At 39.2% G+C, this 21,833-nt stretch overlaps 1 protein-coding gene across 6 annotated transcripts in view; it reads right to left on the bottom strand.

Annotated features, from left to right (window-relative positions):
• Nucleotides 1-21,833, bottom strand: part of CEP85L (centrosomal protein 85L) — a 154,815-nt gene that overhangs the window by 88,380 nt on the left and 44,602 nt on the right. For all 6 annotated transcript variants that reach the window (XM_080389523.1, XM_080389521.1, XM_080389526.1 and 3 more), the window contains one exon: nucleotides 14,182-14,343. In XM_080389523.1, coding sequence (XP_080245649.1) covers nucleotides 14,182-14,343 — 162 coding nt within the window. The remainder of the gene's footprint in view (nucleotides 1-14,181; nucleotides 14,344-21,833) is intronic.

Below are 21,833 nucleotides of genomic sequence, written 5' to 3'. Positions count from 1 at the left end.
ACAAACTGGAGCAGGTGTGCATGTAAAGCTAATCCAGCTGAGCGTCCTGTACTCAAGTCCTCTGCCACAGTCCCCTCCACATCAAGGGCTAAGATCATTTGAATATCTGGTGAAGGCGAGAAGTTTCATGGAAAGATCTGAATATAGAAAGCACACCTACCTCAAATGATATTCTCCCCCCACCCACCCACCCCCCGTTCTCCCTCAACCCCATTAAGGAAGAGAAGGTGGGGCTGTAACCTGGACCTGACCTGGAATACGGAAGCTGGTGACACTGATGGGAGTTCAAAGGAAAGAGAAAGTAATGTAAGATCAAGTTCAGACCACACATCACAAAGACAGCACATTTCCAGTTCTACAAAAGCCACAAATCACTTCACTCAGGATTTTTTAGAAGCTATGTTAGACAACAGATGTCCAAACAACCTCCACAGAAAGTCCTATTGCTTTCTTCACAAGGGATATTTTTCATCATGAGTAATTTTCCTCCTAATCTATACAGGGCAAAAGAGTTCCTCCACAAGCAGTACAAACTTACAGAAAAGCCATGATTTCCAAGACCCCATGTCCATCAAACCTGCAAATAGCCTGGCCTTCCATTCAGTTTCAATCTAGAACAATCCTTCATAGATCTATGACACTAGATTCACATGAGCATGAAAGCAACCATGTTTTCGGGATGTATCTTTATACTTTGAAGATGATATTTTTCTTAGTTCTCCTCCCAGATGGAAAATATTTATACTCTGTACCAACAGGACCTGAGCATGCATAAAAGTAGAAAGTCATACAGAGTTTAAATATCCTAATTCACAGCTTACTACCTATTCAAATTAATTTTAGATTGTGAAACTTAGATAGTCTACACAAACTAGTGTGCATTACACACACATTTGGCACAGTAATAAATAAAGGCCAATTTTAAAATCACTGCTTTTAAGAATCACATTAAAACACAAAGTTAAATAAAGAGATCATTATGCTAGATTGTTATATCATCGTACTAGACAATCTTTTATCTGCATGATCCCTTTACTAAGTATCTGCACCATGAACTGCCAGTTCTTAGTTTACTACTGCCAAAAGTAAAAAAAAAAACCACACCACACCAAAAACCAACAAAAAAAAAAAAAAACCCACACCACTACAACTCAGTACATCTCTTTTGAATTCTAAATAGTCTCTAAAATTTTTCAGCTAGACTTCCTTTGGCTGTGAAGATTTCTCTGACACGTGACAAGAACCACAACTGATGATTATGGGTGCCCCCGTATCTCCCCTTCCCCATAACTCCCCTTCTATGCACTCTGAATGTATTTTTAATTTACCTTTCAAGCTGAGCTAATTAGAATCAAAACACTGCCATCACCCTCAACAGCAAAGTAGGAGTGCATACAGACAGCTGGTGCAGTGAGAAAGAAAAAGAGTACTTCTTCTAACCATATTGCTTCTCAAAGGAAAAGGTTACTGCAAAAACATCTCTCACCCAGTTAAAATGTTAAGTGTCTGTTTCTTTATAAATTTATGTAACATAGAACAATAAACTATAAACCTGTGCTCCTATGGCAAAACTTGTAAGTATGAAAACTGGAAACCTCCTGCCACTTCACTGAAAGAAAAATGCCACTGCTTACATCAGCCTAGAAAGACTGTTCTATTTTTGAAAATACAAGCCTTTGACAGTGACAAGCTAACCCCTGATGGAAAAGGATGTGCCATTAGGAGTTTATCATAGTTCATACAATTTAAGAAACACACACAGGATGTTCAGATTCACAGACTGACATCAAGAATAAAACCATCCTGTGTATTTAAGAATAGCTGCCCAAACAGGGAGGCATGTGTTGTTCTTCAAAGCAAGATACATCAAAAATATTTTATATTTTTAAACTCTGGTTTATAATATCTAGATCTGCTAAAAACTACAGTAGGTAATGCTGAGTCAGTACACAGTTTTGGTCAGAAAAAAACCCATAACCCACAACTCACGCACCCCCCAAAAAACCCTAAGTCACAGATAGTTAAGTTTATTGGCCACACTCTTCCTGGTAGTGGTAGACAAAATACAGGCCAATAACCAATAACTGGCTCAGTAGGTTCACGCTGGACATCAGAGATAAATTCTTCACAAGAGCATCCTATAGCACTGGAATGTGTTACCCAAGGAGACTAAAGAACAAGCCAAGGTTTTCAAGAATCAGCCAGACAAACTCATGGCTGACCTAGTCTGTGTTGGTAATAGTCCTGCTCTGAGCACAGGGATGGAAACAGAAATACAGTTTGGAAAAGACTGCTGGAGGTCACTATGATTCTACAGCATGAAAATATCCATTGCAAATTCTTTTGCAAGGAGACCAAAATCCTTCTTAGTTTTTCATTAAAAAAAGAAAAAAGAAAAAAAAGAGAGAGACTGAACTATTTGCTTCTTGTTTTCAGATAAGCTAGACTGTGGCATTTAAATTACTAAGCATCAGGTGAGTTGCAAGGAGCCAACCTATACCCAGGTAGAATTTATCACAGGCATTTAGTGCCAGGTGCGCCATACATTTAAGAGACAATCATCATATCACAGCTACATTATTATCTAGCAAGATTAAAACTGATTTTTTTCCACTTCCATTCCTTTTTCAGAGCCATACTGTCAAGGAGAGTATGTTGTGATCTCAGAACGGGAATGTGATTTCTTCCAGGACGGTAAGCTCATGGGGAAAGAAAACATCTCCTGCAATCCATTGCATTTGTTAGCAACATCCTTACAAACTTTCTGTTCCAATACCACAAGAGTAAAAAAATAAAACAAATAATCATCCAGTCATCTCAAAGTAGTATATTTTAATGTATGGGCAATTAACAAGGAGGGAGATGTTAATTTATGTAATCCATATGTGTAACACATTCCTAACACCTGCCAGGTATAGTTTATTGTTACCACTTTTCCTATTCCAAGGATTACGTGTCCGGAGGAAGAGCCACACAGAGAACACTGCACAGAAGACGATGTAATTCTTGACCACCACAGAAACACCAGACATTCACTGAACAAGAAGAAACTGACCTAAAATTTTAGAAAATTTACTCCTGTTCTTTTACAAGAACCCTGGAGTTCCTGATAATCCAACAGAATCAGACCACTAACACAATCTTTGGTCTAGTCCTTCACCACCACAACACTGTCATCTAGGTTTACAAAACTAAATTAATTTCTCTTAAAACTATATTGATTCTGCAAGGGATTTCTTTTTAAAAAAGCAAACACATTTTAAAATACTCTTTACCTAGCCATGTACTAAAATAACATCTCTATGAAAAATACCATTCTGGTTTCCATTGTTATTAGGAGAAACTTAGAAAAAGCTGCACAGACAAATGCTGAAAGTTTTTGCATTAGAGGGAATAAAAAATTGCATTTTTTCTTGCCAGTTACCTTTCTCCTGCTAAGAACATAGATAATTTGTTTTCTTACATACACACCTAAAATGCCTTTTGATTTTTTTTTCCTGAACTTGCTAGTTAATAGACATTTTTAACACAACACACACACAGAAGATACTCTTTAGAGCTATGCAACTAACATTTCCTACCAAGGTTGCCTCAAAGTGTTTTTCTACAGAAAAAGCTTAAATTTTCATTAAAAAAGCTATTCACTACATAAGTTTATTTGTTTTCATAAGCCAAATGAGGCATAAACTTTTCAACCAATTACACAGGATAACTACAGTACAAGAACATAAAATTGCAGTGGAAAAGCCATCTTCAATAGAAATGTTTTCCCTCCAACAATTTCAAAGTAGTCAAGAGGAAAGAACATACTTCAAGAGGTTTGCCATCAATAGAGGGTACTAAAATAAACCTGCAGACCTTCAAAAAGGCTCCATGTGGTCACTTCATGAGAGGATTTTCTATCACTATGGGAGTGGGAAACATCGAAGGATTTCACAGTAAAGAGCTGTGGATTTTGCTTGGGGATTGTAAAAAAAAACAAACAAAAAACAAACCCAAACCACTAACTGGGGGAAGGGGAAGGCAGAAATCCAAGCCAAATCAAGACATAGGTTTCCTCTCACAGGGGCCAATATTCTGCCATCCACAGGATGCAGCTTAACTTCTGCCTTTAAGTAAATGTCATTCTGCACAAAAGCAAGTCCAGGATCTATATACAGACAAAATGCATCTAACTGTAAGCCAAATTTTAAGGGAAATAAAAAGAGCATCACAGGCAGAAAACTGAAGAGTTCTAAGAGCAGCACTAGACAAATAAAAATGTATTTTAAATGCCCACCTTTTAAAACTTACTCTTCCAAAGTTTGAACATTCTCTTTTTAGTCATGACAAACCGAAAAAAGGTACTTTGAGACATATTGTAAGGCTTTCTTAGCAGCTGGCTTAAACCTGCAGCATATTCAGCTGTTCTATTGATAACAATAAAAGAGCAAAGGCATCAAGTTAAGTTACAGAGGTGAAAAGTGTTTCTCTCAAATGAAACAGGGAGAAATGGACAAGGGTCCCAACTCTCACCTGGACATCAAAAGACTATTTACTGCTACATTTCAATGACCATCCTGCAGCCAGAAGAGAACAGAGGGCCTCCAATTTTTAAGGTTTGATTTTTTTTTTTTTCCCGGCAGTACCAACACTATTGATAGTTGTCTGGATCTTAACAGCAGACCCACAGGAAAACAAAACTTGAGCAACAAGTTCATTTCAGCCCAGTTCCAAATCAACAACAGCTCTCAACGCCAATACCAACTGCTCATCCTCACAAAAGGTCACCTTGTGCTACCTGGCACATTCAAATGAATTCAGTAAATCATATGGTGGTGGCAAAAACTGGACAAGACAGACTTGTCTCTGCTTTGTATAATCAAGACTATTCTTCACACTACATACAGACTTCTTCTGGATTATTTTAAAACAGCATCTACATCTTTTGTACACAGCTATAAAGCTAAATTTCAAATGGAGGAACACCTACTCAGACGATCTTACCACCACTCTCCTGAGATATTTCATACCAACTCCTCTTAAACACAAGTAGATTTTGAATTAAGAGCTGCCTTCTTTCACCACATTCCTAAAGCCTCGCTACTGGCAAGAACAAAGAATAGTAAAATTATGAGCTATCAGAGAAGTTAAATTTGCTTATACACTTCTGCATTGGAAAAATAAATGTCTTTTTTCTTCCATTAAGACCCAACATTAACAATTAATTCACTTTAGCACGTGGTCATTGCTCGATTTTCTTCAAATACTTGTATTTACAATCAATTAATGACACGCTACTTTTACACTAGTATTTTCACCTGAAAACATGAAAGAACTGTTAACCTGGATAAATCAGCTATTACAAGTATTTAAGTATACCTAAACTAAGACACAAATCCTCAAGTCTCCAAAATTTATGGGGCTGTGAAAGAGGGTCTAGGTACTGCAGCGATAAACGAGAAGCAACCTTTACAAGCAACATGAGAATATGTAGCGATAGTGTGAGAATATAACCATCAGCTCCAAGAGCTTGAAAGTGTCTAAGAACAACAAAAACAGAGCAAAGAAGATACCTAGTACCACAGCATATACCTGACTGGGGTTTCATCTGCAATCTCCTCTTCAACACTACAGGAAGATTATTTTTTGATTATTTTTTTTCCTGGCAGTATCAACACTATTGATAGTTGTCTGGATCTTAACAGCAAACCCACAAGAAAACAAAACTTGAGCAACAAGTTCATTTCAGCCCAGTTCCAAATCAACAAAAAGATGACTACTGCACACTTTCCAAGGACCACAATACTCACAAAACCTAACACGTGCATTTAAAGAAAAAAATATTTGTGAGAACTTCTAATTACTGTAATATTACCTAAAACTCGTATAACTTCATTACAAAGAGTAAACCAAGATCATGCTTATAGATTATCAAACCCTTTTAAGCTAGACAGCCCTTGTTTATCTAGGTTTATTCCAAGCTCTGCTCATCTCAAATTACATGTCCTAGTTATCCCTTCAGTCTGACTGAATGAAAAAATGCATGCATCTAACTTTTTAATGCAATTCCTAAAAAAGTCAAAGGACCAATAAGAAAACATAAAACCTCTGTAACTAACTGAAAGACTGCTGGTAGCTGTTGATAGCTCAACGTAACATAAAAAATACAGACCAACTCCACTGTCATCTCAATTCATAGTTTCCATATGTTCAAATTTGCACATTTAAGAGACACATTCTAAAATGAGGGGTTGTTCCCTTCCAATGGCAAAGAAGTGACCCCTGTGTAGCTGACTATACTCCTACAGAGCAGACTTCCACGACCACAGCTGAAACACATGCAGTCATACTCATAGCAGAATCTTTTCTTCCTTTTTAAAGGGCTGACAGATAAGAAAAACCTCAAGGATTTCTTTTACCATTTTTGCATTGGGAAAACCCACACCAATCTTCCTTCCAAATCTGACTGGGTAAGAAGCATGTAAAATGGTAAAAAGAAAAAAACACAGCAACAATGACGATTGCTTAAAAGAAGAGTAACAGTTCCCCAAGGAATTTAGCATATCAAAATAACAAACTTGCACCTATTCTGCCTGAAAATTAACAGGTCAGCTGTTACTGGCTGTTAAATCACTCGGGCAGGTTACTGCCAAGAAACTCCTCCATGAGCAGACAGGCAAGCATTCTTACAGGCTTTTTTCCTCCCCTTTTCCCTTACCAGTCCCTGCCACTCAAACTGTTTCATTCCACCCAAAAGCTGGGATAGCTAGCCTGACTTGTAATTTACTGTGTATTTCTCACTCTCATACAGACACTCAGTTCCCCTAAACTGTAGAAAGTAACGATGAAGGAAGCAAGATGAAGTAACTGATTCATGTAAGAATGATCTCTGCACATTGTTCTTTCTCACTGCTGCCTTTATACGGCCAAAGCTGATGCAAAAAGCCCATCTGACTTACCACAGGAGCTCACAGGAACACAAATGAGGCCCTGATAAAGGTTCTCTTTAACAAGGAGCTTGGTTTGTTACAAAATTCCCTATCATCAGTACACTGAAATCACAGCTAAAATAAAGGATGACATTAAACACACTGACTGGACTTAACATCAAAAATAAGGAAAAAAAAATGTTTTATTTGTGCATATATTAAGGTGGAAACGGGTCTGTTGAGTAAGACCAAGAGCAAAGCATAGGCCCTCCAGAAACAGGTAGCGTTGTCAAACCATTAAAACCCAGGAATTCACAAACCTTTCTATGGGGAATAGAACCAGTCTTCTCAGTCAAGTCCACGCATTGGCAATGGGTCTTCTCTTGCCTAGCAGCAGGCTAATAAGCAACTCCCTGCCTACATGGGCTGACTACCATACTAAACAAGTACAGTCTACCACTAACTGCGCTACTTTGTCTATAATGGAAAGGATTATAAAAAGGAGTCCTGAGATTTTTTCAGGTAAGGCAGCAAATGCTACTGGAATGTGTACATTATATATTCAGTAGCTACAGAATGTTCCCAGTGTTCACACAAAGGTAGTTTAAGGTTTGAACTGTTCCTCTCTTGCTGTTCTGAAATCAAGCTCAGCCCTTTTTGTTTCCTGAGACCCTGCGTTACAGGGCTGCTCAATGCAGGTCAAGGAGTGTTGTCTGACAGAACACAAGCAAGGGAAGTTGCAAAGTCTCTCCACAAAGATGTACAATGCTTGGCATGCCCAGGTCTCATGATACTAACCTAAATACAGACAATATGGCTGTACGATGCTCTTTGTTTTCCCATCACAATGTCAGACATCCGCCACACTCAAAAAAATACCAATTAGAGGACATATTAAGAACTCCCTGAGATTTCACCTGAGCACAATACCTATTATATGGAATAAGGGGCAGAGATCGTACTGGGTTCGGTTGGGACACAGTTAATTTTCTTCACAGAAGTCCCGATGGTGCTGTGTTTTACACTGGTGACCAAAGCAGAGCTGAAACATCTTAGCTGTTGCTGAAGAGTACTTACACAGCATGAAGGCCTCTGCCACCCCAGCAAAGAGGTGCACAAGAGGTTGAGAAAGGACACAGCTGGGACAGCTGACCTGAAATACCAAAGAGATTCCATACTATATAACGTCATGCTCAGCAATAAGACTGGGAGGCAGTTTTTTTCCCAAAGTATTTGTTGCTCAGAGACTAGCTGGACATCAGTCTGCTGGTGGTGCTTTCGTACCACTTGATTTTTGTTTGTTTTTCCCTTCACTTATTGAACTGTCTTTACCTCAACCGACAAGTTTGTGTCTTTCCTTGCTTTTGCTCTTCTCATCCTCTACCCCATCTGACCGCGGGAGCGTGACAGAATGCATGGGGGCTTACCTGCCAGCAGGGGACAACGCCACCACCATCTTAAACACATTAATTCTGACATAACTCAGTGACATAGCTTCCAAAATACGTATGATAGAAATAACTTTTTGCACAGTGTCAAAGTGCATGCTGCCAAATTCTAAGTAAGCACAATTTATTTTCACTGAATTATTTCTGATTGGAATAAACAGAAGTCATCTTTCTGAAAACCAAGTACTGATGTTAGCTGAAGGCAAAATTCAGCAAGTTCACTGGGCAGACCACTCCCACTACTTGGAGGAAAATCCAGCTATGCGAGGCAAACTGAGTGTGTGCATACTGTGAGCTTGTTTCCATGGAGAAACTATCACAAAAGAAGACAAAAGTACAAAGTTAAAGCAGCATCTATTTCTCCTTGCAGAACACTCACATGTGGAACTAGTGAGTGCCTTTAGTTTAGCTGAAGTCACTTTCAAAGTCAGAGTACACAGGTTCACACAGGGAGTACACTACTGTCATTTGAGGCAACTTTTCCATGTCTTATTTTAGTGGAAATTTATTAGCATAATTTTTTCCTACCCATTACATCCTGGAAATAGATTACTAGAATTCTGAAATAACCTGTGTTTGAATTTTCTTCAAAACCTACCACAAAAACCCTCAGGAAATAAACAGCAAGCTCTGAACATGAAGATTTATATTCTCCTCAAATACATAGACATTTCATTCTAGCAAGGGACAACAGTACCTCTTCTGCAAAAACGAGAGTCTAATACAGGCTGAAGTGCACATTTCTGATTGTCAGGATAGATAATATCCAAGTAACACAATAAAGCTGACTCACAGAGGGCTGGACAGTGCTTCACAACGTGAGACTTGGCAAGCAGGGAGGAAGGATGCCTCAAACATCATTATTTTCTATCTCCCAAATAATCACGCTACTTCACCAAACTTATGCCAGTACTTGCCAGGATCCAAAGGCGTGAAGATTAACTTTAACTCAGTTAAGTACAGGGACTTCCCTGAAAATCCATCATTTTCCAGAATTACAAAGCACAGCAGAACAAAGTACACTGCCCGCTCTCAAGATCCAGGATCACTGCGCTACTGCACCTTCCTGACATCAAAACAGCACAAATTAGTATTTGATCTGTACATATTCCCAAACCCATTACCTTTAGCAGCATGCTTAAACAAAAGAACCCTGCCAAGATATTCATAACTAGATTTTGTCTCCTGAAAGTCAATTCTGCTTTTCACTATATTCAATAGCTATATTTACTAACTTTTCTTTTTTTCCTTCAGCAAAAAGAAAACAATGAATGTTAGAATATCGTGCTTGGGACATGATGGAAGAGCGCCTGAAATACCAAAACCAAATAACTTTAGAGCTGACTGTACCATGTTCCCTGGTGTATCAGGAAAAAGCTATAATTAAACTGAACTAATTAGATTTTTTTAATCTGTTAAGAAGGTAACATACTCCGTTCAAAATGAGAGACAAGAGACCTCTCTGGGTCTCAAAACTTTAAAACAAGTTCCTATTCTACCAGTTAAGCATTCCAGGGAAGTATATCTACACAAAATGCAATGACAACATATCAAGCATGTTGCATCTAGTCCATGATACTCCCTGAACCACCACTTGTGAAACTCCTCTCCCAAAAGCAACCTCTACGTATAGCTATGAACAACGTTTTAAATTGTGAACAGGCCATGCTTATTCTTATTCAGATTTCTATATGAAAAGACACACGGTTACCCATTCATCTTAAACCAATATTTTTTTCTTAAAACTAAAAATAAGAACTAACTCTGATCCTCTGCATCAAAACTCTCTCTTCCAGGAAAGCAAGATTCTATGAATTTTCATGCTGATTAATTTGCAACCAGATATGGTAAATCAATAATTTTATTTAATAGTAAGGGAGAAAGATCTGCTTTATAAGGCACTTTCCATTGCACAGCAAGCTTATCTGATGGAGGAAACTGTTTTGGCCTGCAAGAGCCACAGGCTCTATATCTTCTCACATCAATATCTAGTTCTTACCTCTCCCGTCCAAAAGGCAAAGCTCAAGAATATGCACAGGGCAAAGAGCTCTGCTGGGGTTTACAGCCCATTTAATATCTTGTAAGATGCTGTTTCTCTAATTAGGTAACACAAAAACAAGTCTGAAAAATGCTTAAAATATAGACTTCATATTTCTTATGTAAACAGTACTGAAAGAATGGTTATACAGGGGCCAATGGATGACTGGCAAACATGTCATAATGGTTACTAAAAACTCTAAGTATAAATGCTATTATTGCCGACGGAGAACAGGAAATACCGTGCTTCACGAATGCACTGCACATTTCCATACAGTATCCCACGCCTTTTTCCTAATGGGCATTGTAAATTTTAAGAGAAGCACTTCTAATCTAGACCACACGTTTAACGTAGACAGAGAATTAGAAGAGTCATAATTTATAAGTTTACCACTATCTGCCTCCATTTGAAATACTTCCGAGTTGCACAAAGATAAAAGATTCTGTAACTGAAAGTTTTTAGAACTTCATACCTGCACATTAGGGAGGTTTTTCTCTGCCACCCACCACCCCTTAAACTTGTTTCCTCTTTTAGCTTCACTTTGAAATAGTAACAACAGTCTTTTGGTCAAAGTGTGAAGTTTAAGAGACAACCTAAATCTGAAGGCCTACACATAACACAGCTGTTAGCTGTTTGATGTTGGGAGCTATAAGCATAAGCCACAAACGTTATGTCCGCCTATTTCAGAGCTGCCAGTAAGAAAAAACAAGAACAAGCCCATTCAGATAGTCTTTGCTGATAGTTGATCAGCTGTTGGCCACCAATTAAAGCCTTTTCTTCCACACAATTCATCCTGAACACAACCCCCTCCTACCCCAGAAATGCAGGAACTTTTAAACAGTTTTAGGGCTCTACATTTCACTCCCACCGTATTTCTTAACAGAGGATGAGATTTTTCTGAAGACTCAGCTGCAATCAATGCCCAAGAGTAAACTATTCAGTTAGACTTGTACATGGTAAGTTGAAAACAGTAATGAGTTGACTTACAAGTGGAGGTAACTTTAAAAAACCAAAACCTGAAGAGATTATAAAAATCTTTTCCTCCTGCTCCATACAGAACACAGTAAATATTTTTATTTCACTTGCAGGCTGCCCTGAACCCAGAACAACTTACTGATAGGAAACAAACAAAATCCCCAACTATATTAACTGTAGTTTACGCAGAGATAAAATGCCTTTTTATCTTTAAACTAAGAGCACTCTGAATTAAAAGATTTAGATCTAAACTGCCCAAACCAAAGTCCCCACATTTAGGGTCTAAATTTCATTCCTCAGCTTCCTCTCGTGCACATCAACATTGCTCAACTTCAACAATGAAACATCACTAGTTATTTCATTTCTTAATTTTCCTACTTCTGCACAATATAATATACAAGTAACTGAATATATTTTAAAATAAAAGATTTCTCTTCCTCTTGCCTTTGTCAAAATGCATCTCCCCTCCAAGCCATATAGGTTTGAGCCAAACACAAGAGATACTTGGCACAGTTCTTTAAATCCTGCACTTGCAAAAAGAACAAGTGCTCCTGAAATGAAGTATGAGTAAGAAGATGAATTTGAAGGCACATTTAAGATGCAAGAAAAAACAGTACAAACAGATTTTAAATGCATCTGAGCTCCATTCCCTGCACCAGTGTATTTATTAGTAACTCCATATCTGTACAAATTAATTCACCTGTGATTTCCAGATTTAACACAGATGTTAATTCTGAAAATAAGTTTTTCAATTTTAGTAGGCATAATAGAAAGGAAACAGCAAGGCCACATTTCATTCTCTGAGCACTGCAGTGATCTGCTGACTTGTGAAAAAAACTCCCCTATGAAAAATCCCCAAGGGCTTCTTCCCAAGCACCACACTGAGAGCAGATGGCCACCATAGTCTGCAACTGCCAGTCTGACCTAGCAAGCCCACACCACAATGACACCCTTTTCTTTTCATGGATGTGGGGAGGGAGCAGCTTGGGACATGCAGACAACTAGGTATCATAGGCAACAGCACTCTCCGCTAAAAATGTACGTATACATTCTATTTCCAACCTGTCATATGCTCCTTCCATTAACTTCCATTTTACATTTAGGTTTCCCTCATGTTTTCTTTAACATTCTCTTTTCTGCTACTGACAGTTTTTCAAACAAGACGGTAGGAAGTCAGTAACATTAAGGATACAGTAGAACTGACCATTGTCAAGCATTGCCAGTCACAAACTTCATTAACTCTGTTGTTGCAACTTTTCCCCCCTTTATTTTACTTTAAGCCCCCAAAGCAGCTCATAATAACAATCTATTAAGCACATGTAAATAGACAGAGTTAGTAGTTAACCGGTAATAAATGCCTACCAAAACTGTGATTGTATCAGTGTGCCATCCCTCCCTCCTGCCCCCAAGAACAGTTGTTCTGTTCTCCTCTTAGCCAGGAGGACATCTGACGAGAAGGTGCCGTTTCATTTCCTCTCCTTCACCCCACCCCCTTCAAATGGGGAAGCCCTCAAAGGGAGGGTAGGGGAAAGCACGTTTTTAATTCAAATACTGCATCTTAAAATACTATCGTGCAACACTTGGGTGAGTCTGATTGTAAAAATACATATACACACACACACCCATAAGAGGTCTATTCTCCCCACATCTTCTAAAAAAAAAAAAAATAAAGGCAGTAAGGCATCTGCATTAATAACTATTTAGTGTTTCAATTTTACATCCAAGAATTTGAGTGAAACTTTTATTTTGCCAAAGCAAATGAGTGTTTAGAAATTAAAGTAAGGATGAAGAAAGCTATAAGGACTCCCCTATGGAGTTCCTTTCCAACAGGCAGATGCAACAGGAAGAGATGGAAAGGATTCTGAGGCATTCAGACCTCTCCTCAGGAATGCCCAGCCCCCCTATACAGACTTCCATCTCTCACACTGATTCAGCATTCCTTACTTCATTTCTGCTAATTCCTCCTGTTCTTCCACATTTCAGCTACCGCTTTTGAAAATTTTACCAGGCATAGAAAGGCACTGGAGAAAATTATATCACAGTTCCGCTGTTGTTACCTTCGTCTTGAAAATCTTACGGGGAAATAAGGCTGTGCAAGAAGAAAACATCAAGCCTTACTACTGCCTAGTCTCTCTCTCATTCAGGATTATTGCCAGTGACACATGACATAAGGAGGATGCCAGTGTTATGTAGATGCTGCTACTTTAGAGGCTGAACCCCTCCCTGATAAAAATCAACTTTGAGTAGTCATGATTTAGTCCAAAGTAAGTTTTAACTATCTGTAGATACTGTTGATTCTCCTTAAAGATCTTTGACTATGTGTCAAATATAAAGCAGTAAAATGTACATACATATCCCATCAGAACAAAGAAATGCGAAGAAAACACGCCCCATTTTCCTCTCAGCCCAAAGAGCAAGCTTTCTTTGCTGACACACACAATAAACACCAGAAAGCATTGCCCTTTCATCAACTCCCTCAAAAGTTTTTCTGCTTCTACCACTTGTTAATCAAGTGCTGTAGTATGGGATATCCCTTCTCTGTATAAATCTGGCACTTGCAACCGCAGTTATCAGAAGATCTAATTAAGTACCGGCTTTGTGGTAGAGATTCAAGTTAATGCACACAACTCATGCAGAAGGAAATTAATTAAACCTCACCAAAACAATTACTTGATCCAGCCAGGAAAACAAAGAACTGCATGCGCCCAGCAGTTTTGTAGAAGTACCATTATTTTGGGAAACATACCTTTAAAACATTTTGGATTGTTTCTCCCTCAGAAACATCCAACATTTGAGAGTGTCAACTCACCTTCCACACTATCAGAACAGGAGGTACCAATCCCAGTGTCCCCGCTGTCGGAAGCTATACTGTGTCTTCTGACAGGATTGCTTTGACTGCTTGATGAAATGGTTGTGGACTGCCACAGGGATTCAGTACCAGGTAACCATCCCACTGAGGAATAATCTGAGCCTATAAAGAAGGAAGCCAGAAGTCTGTCATTACAGATACAGTACAGAAGTCAACAACAAAATACCAGTCAAGATGAAAACTGAATCCTATGTTTCATAGTTCAGGTTTGAGCCAGACTCTGCCATTTGGGTTTATTGGGATGGGGGGGGGGGGAGGGGGTGGTTTGATTTTTTTTTTTTTTTTTTTTTTTGGGGGGGGGGGTTGTGGTGGTAATGAAAATCCTTGTCCTAGGTGGAAGCTTCCCAAAAAGTTCCAGTAAATATATTTTCACTATTTAAAAACATGACCTAACATACATACAAGAACTAACGTACAGTTAGTTCTTGCACTAACTGTAACAGGACCTTTATCATATGATTCTTATCTTAGAACTGTTTCTCAACTCAGAGCAGAATTTTGCACTACAAGTTTTTAAACATAATGAGAGAGATAAACAAATTTTAGGACAGAAAACACGTGAAGGTTTGGCCAGTGAAATACAGTCATTTCCAACTGTGCATGAACCACATGACCAAGGTGATAACAATTCCATTGTAGCTTTATTTTAACCCTGTATCTAAAGTAATACATTATGGTTCACTGTTATCAGTAGTTTTCAGTTATCAAAAGATAGACTACCAGCTTAAGCAGGTACACAGTAACTGCACACAGGCTGTCTTTGAGACATCTATCCATCTAGTGCTTTGTTTAATTTTGGTTATTTTTATTTAAGTAATTACTAAAATATTAAATTTTAAAGCACAATTCAGAGCAACAAATAGCTCCTCTGTTCAAGGAATTTTTGAGAACGTGTGGCCTACTTCATAGTCAGTCTCAAGGGAAAATACACCAGAGTATAACCCCATAGGACCATCACCATTTCCAAGAGCCAACATCTAAATCTGAGCATTGTTTACATGCACAATACTGATCATCATGTTTGCACTCCAAACCAGCAGAGCTACATAAAGAACCTTGGAAAAAGCACGGCCTGCTCTTGATTTATATATATAATCACATACATACAACCCCCCTCTAGCAGTCAGCTTTGCATAACACTTTCAGAAGGAAATGACTCATGAAGAACTATCAGTTCACATACAATGTCTCTTATGCTACATGTGGTTATTTTTAGGTCATTTAAACATTTTCAGCAGTGCCCATTCAAAGTTGTAACAGCAATTTGCCTCTGCAATGACATCTGCAGATCATTGCTATTTCCAGCTGTACTGTTCCCCAGTAAATTCAATAGTTCAGAAAGGATGTAAAAATGAATACATATGTGTGTATATATATAACCCCCCACACATATATCTACATGGTCCCCAAATCGCTAGACCTAATAGCCAGAGTAGTTACAGCTGCTTGCCACTTGTAAATTGAGGAGATAGTACATGCTTCTTTACTGTATGCACTATTTAACTGTAACTTGACATCTAAGACAGTCCACTTCCTCTAAGGTTTTTGGAGGTCTTAGATATGCCTGTCCATCTCATTTGTCTTAACTTCATTCTCCTTTGAGGTTACTGCCTCTTCTTCCCTTTAACACATTTTCCTATCTTTTCTCAATCTTCAGGAACACTTGATTCTCCTTCCTCTTCATTCGCTTTAGCCATATATTGTGCAATGTATTTCCTTCTCTTCCTTAAACTTTTTGCTTTTCCTCCCAAAAAGTCTCGTAACTATTCCATTGAGGAGCTTTCAAGTCCAAGGGTAAGACAGCAGAAGAGAAGACCAGAGGAGCCAGACAAACGCAACTGCTCATGGCTCATCCATCACACCCTGTAAGGTGGTCCCTGCCAAGATCCTAAGCAAATACCACTCCAGGTGTCATTCTCCATACCATCCTCCATCACCATCTAACATACTGTGATGTGATAGTTTTGCATACAGCTAGTGGGAAACTGACATTTCTTCCTCTCCCACCATCCAGCACATTTTTCACTAAGCACTCTGGCTGCTTTGGGAAAAATAATTTTTCCATCCCTCCTCCTAAATAGGTCTACTTTCCACAAGAGCTCCACTTCATACTTCTAAAGCTGCATCTAGCTATTCCAGCAAGAGTAAAAGTTGACTTATGGGAGCCCAAGCTAATTAAGTCAGAGACAGTTCTGATTCATGAGACATTTAAAATACATTTACAGGAAGAGAAATTTAGTCTCATTTACCCTTTATTATGCTGTTCTCCACAATACAACTCTTTGGTGACATTTTAGCATTTATGGCATTAATATTAAAAGAAATGCAGCAGATAATGCTACCGCTACTACACATTAAATCAACACAGCATTAAGCATCAGACTCTTTAGATCTCTTTGTTAGACAGATGTTCAGTATGTGAACCTATAACCATCCATACAAAGCCCCCTAAAAGGGAGATATACTTGACATTTTGGTGGAACTTTGAGGAAAAATACCACAGAATGAGAGTAACTTAGATAGGAAAGGATGTTTGGAGGTCATCCACACTAACCCTCAGCTGAAAGCAAAGCTAATTAGATCAGACTGCTCAGAGCCCCGTCCAGCTGATCCTTGAACAGCTCCAGGGACACAGATTCCACCACCTCTCTGGGCAGCCTGTTCCAACATTTAACTTTCCTCCCTGCAAAGAGGATTCTCCTAATATCTCACCAGAGTCTCTCATGTTCCAAACATGTTGTTGCAATATATCCCAAAAGATGCAACAATACAGTGCAACCAGACTCAGCAAAAAGGGTTAGCATACTAGAAAGGGCAGACAGTCATGCCCATCGGGATCTCTATGGATACTGTAAGTTGAGTAAGTAAAAAGCATCACAAAACACCCTACTATAATCTATTCTCTATTTTACACCTACACGCAGATGGCTTGGGAACACACACTAAGCATCAAGTGTCGTGCTGAGGCACAGGTCCAGGGGGACTTGCTGGCAGAACACAGAATTAATTTAACATTTTCTGGAACACCTTTGCATCCAGGGGCAGTCGAGCATTTCTAAGTTAACTCATGAAGCCAATTCTTCAGCTGGTAGGCTTGAAGAGCTAAATGCTGCAACACATCCACAGCTACACAGAGATCAGCATGAGGCCAACAAAAGTTCATTAGCTTTGACTCGGCACAGGCCTGCCAGATCCCATCTGTCTCTCCAGGGAAATACTCAAGTCTCTCTGCACCGTGCTCTGGGCCCCAGAAGGGTCTCTTTCCTCGGGCACTCCTCTCGCTTCCCCTTCTAATGCACAGCTGGCTGTGCACAGCAGGAGCACACCCACAGTGCTGTCACTGCCTTCCCTTACAGCCATCCTGTACGCAGGGGCACGGACAGGAGCTGGGAAGGAGTGCAATAATCTCATTGTCTCGCTCACTGGGCTTCTACTGTTCAGGAGCTGCCTCTGCATTTAGAAGGCATACATCTGAAGAAAGAGAATTGGTTTAGACTTTGAATAGTTAAACAGTGTGCGCTTTTTAACTTCAGACACGCCAACAGAACACAGTTGCACGTGATCACTTGAAGGAACACTTTCTCTTTGCCTCCCACAAGAGTCCTGACATAAAACATGCTGTATCTTTTAAAAGATAGCTAGTAACATATTCCAGGAATGTCATGGCACATCCACATACTTGTTTTACCTTGCTGGCTCAACAGTGATTCTGCACAGTAGAAGGCCATTACAAAAATAAGCTGTCTACACACAAAAGCACTTTGAAAAAAGCTCATTGAACCCACTCCCATAAATGGCCAAATAAAAGCAACAAGAGAATAGAAACAAACTCAATAATTAAGTCTCAACAGTAAGTCATGTGTACCCAATTCAAAGTGCCAGACAGCAGACTGTCACTGAGGGAAGGCAATTACATAAGTTGCAATAAGGAAGCTTAACCCATAAAACAAGACCTTCTAGACCCCATTAGTCCAAATCACCGCTTAAAAATTCATTTATTAGTTTCATCACCTTCCCAGTGTAGTCCTGAAAAATCACCAATCGCTATACACTTTGTTCTATGTTCCCCATCTCCTTCTCAACAGCTCTTCACGCAGCAAACAATCTACACTAAAAGAACCCAGCATAACAGGGGGAGACACACAAGAGTCCCCACACTGCTCAGCTAACACACCTGCTTTACCCTGCTGCTCTAATCTCAAATCTGCCCATCAACAGCTAGTGTCCATTTGCCCACCATACAAGGTAGGGCAAAAAAAAAAAGCAAGCAAAACCCTCTAATAGATATTTGTGCTGCTAAATTGTGTATTACCATCTGACTATGATCATTCCTTACTGGGTCAGGAAAAATCTACATTTTACAGCATTTAACAGAAGAGAAAGAAAGGTGTCATCCTACCTGGCTATAATTTCCAATACCAAACGTAACAGATAAAATACATCTAAGATCCCAAACAAACCTCAGCAAAAGCCTTGTTTATGCAGTTGACTGCATCTTGAATTTGGCCAGTTAAATATACCAACATAGTATTGTGTCTCCAGCCTAAGCATTTAAAACAGATCAAGTAACAACCAAGTATATATAAAGTACAAGAAGTAGATTATTTATTAAAAGAGAACAGTTGTTGAAATTTTACTCCACAAAAACATGTTATCTTTTTCTGTGTATTACAGAATGCTGTCAGCTAACTGCTGGCAGGAAGGCACCTAGTTAATTCTGGATCATTACCACTAATTTCAGTGGCATGCACAGATCCCACATGATATACATACACAAAGTAATAACACCACCATCTTTATATTTGGTTCCTAAAATACCCCTGACATGCCTAAATGTAAAACATTATTTTAAGTGACAGCTTTGTTGCTGTTATTTTACCCAGACGCTGAATGGAAAGCAACAACAGAAGATGTAACTGGGTTTTCACAGCAGGTATGTCCTAAATTAAGGGTACCATTTTTTCTATTCCACACCATGACTTTGACATAGATTGTGACCAGAAGCAAACAACTCATGACAGCCAGTGTAGATCTCTACAGTCAAAGGATTCTGAAGTGGGCACCTTACAATAGTATCAAAACTGACAGCTATGCAAAGCTCATTCTAGTCATCATGGATGTGACCAGGCTGTAAAGTAACACTTCACACCACAATGGTACTGAAGACTGCCTGAAGCTCCTCCAAGGAAAAAAGTCAGCATTTCAGCCCAAATACACTGCCAAACTTACTTGGTTCACCCTCACCATCAACAACTTTACCCAAAACCCTACTAATTATGCTAGATCATACGTATTTTGAAAGACAACCCTCCTTCAATCCAGCTCTCCCACGCCTACTCATATAGTCCCCAACGTTGCAGAACTTATGCCAGTTGCAACTGCCCCCCCCCGCCAACAAATCCTTCAAGGTTTCACAGCCTCTCTTTTCACTCTCTCCCTGTCCCACAGGGCTAAGTAACCACATATCTCTTCAACAGGAAAAGTCTACAAACAAACCCACAAATGGTCACTCAGTGAACTGTTTGCTGTACTGTAGGAATAAACTTACTTCAGTTGGAAAACATTTATGTTTACTCATCATAGACGGATGACCATTACTGCTAAAAGATTAAAGAAAACCTCAGTTCGGTGTACGTTTCACATTCAGAAATTCTTTGCCAATAAATACCCTAATTTTTTCAACTGCTGGAAAGACAGCACAAATAGTGAGAAGAGGAAATAAAGGCAGGAGAACTTAAAATGAAAAAAACCCACCCAACTATCTAAAAGTAGACAGGCAGATGTCATACTTCAATATAGATTAGGTAACACTTTTAATATTGCTGTTTGGGTGTTTTTTTTAAAAAAAGCTGACATCTGATAGAATGTGCAACATTAGCCTCTTTCAATCAAAGATGAAACAAAAGATAAGCTGGACTCATCCAATCTGATATATTGACACAAAAAAATAACGAGGTACGTAAGTGTTCCTTGAGACGCAGGCAAAAAGAAAACCTATATGGCCAACTAAATACTCTTGAAAATAATGTTAAAAAAATGGCATCTCAACCCAGAGACAAATATTTGCTAGATGCACTTGATATCTATGATCCTTCTGCAAAACAAACTGCAGCATTTATTAATAAAAATGTCCAAAACAAGTTCCAGGTCTACAATCTTAACTTGTCTTCTGAGATGAGCAGTCCACTGCTGAGAGGGTTTCTAATGCTTTGTCCAGATTTCAGGACCCTTTTCACAAACACTCTGGAGGTGGTGGAAGCTCAAGGCTCTGCCAGCTGGCCATGACCTGAGGTCCTAGTCCATTCTCTCACAAGAATACAGCTGAGAGTAGGTGGATAATACGGCTTAATCTATGTGCAAAAAAAGGAGCAGGGCGAATTGGGATGAAATGACAGCCCTAACTAATGAATTTTTACATCTCAGTTTCTCAAAAGCAGTTTACAATGTCAGATAGCTAAAGTATGATTCAACCTGAGGACTCATATCCTTCATTAGTGGGCTCTCTTGACAGAGCCTGCAAATATTTAACCAAGTTCTCCTAGTTTTTCACTTGGAAATGGATTAGAGCAGGGGTCCTCAAGCTTTTTAACCAGGGGGGCGGTGAGGATGCAGTGGCAGGCAGTCATCTGTGGCTGCTTGGTTTCCCCCCAACCCCTGGCGGGGGGGTCTGTAAATACCGGGGGCCGGATTGAGGACCCTGGGGGGCTGTATCCAGCCCGGAGGCCATAGTTTGAGGACCCCTGCTTTAGAGCAATCCTAGGTAAGAAGATAAAAATGTACAAAGATAGAAGGAAGTGGGCAAAGAAAAAAAAAGAAGTGCAAGAGTTTAAGCAGAAGACTACCGAGAGAGAGAGAGAGACCTTTTTAACAGCATTTTTACTTGTACAGCCTGGTAACATACTGCCTGGCATACGAAGGCCCATGCCTGTCCTCCGTGCAAAAGAATTCAAGAAAGACAGACAGACATACATCGTAAAATAGTAGAGGAGAAAAATGAAAGCAGAAGAGAGAAACCCAAAGAAGAAAATTCTCAAAGTAAACATAAGCCTGACTGGCAGTATCAATGAGAAGAACCTGACTACAGTCATATTTAAAGGAATATAAACTTCCTTGAGAGTGAAATTTTAAGTAGACTGTGTCACCAAACCTCCGGCTTCTATTTCCTCTGGAATTCCTCAATAAAAGTTAATCCATTTTGGTGTGTCCGTCCCCACCCCACCCTCCAGAAGTGGCTTAACATACAATCTCTCACCATAGATAATTACAGCTATAAAATTGTTGTCTTTATACAAAACAGTATTTCAGTGTGAAGTGTCACAAATTAGTGGTTTTTTTTAATGACCTGACAAATGTGTATGGCACTGTACAACAAGTTATAAGTTTTCTCATGCAGGGCAGTATGCAATCTGGAAGAAAGAATGAGAACTAGGAAGAATAAATATGTCAGTTTGACAGACAAGCTTTAGAGAATCTTGCCAATGGCAGTTAAAGACATCATCAGGTAGCTCACTCTCTATCAACCCCCCACACCAGAGTCCACAGAAAGTAAGAGATGCCCAGCTCTGTCTTTCCGTACGAGTCCAGCTGGCTAG

This window comes from Falco punctatus (genome assembly GCF_963210335.1).
Source record: "Falco punctatus genome assembly, chromosome: 5".
NCBI classification, from domain to species: Eukaryota; Metazoa; Chordata; class Aves; order Falconiformes; family Falconidae; genus Falco; species Falco punctatus.
This window is presented reverse-complemented; position numbering and strand designations above follow the sequence as displayed.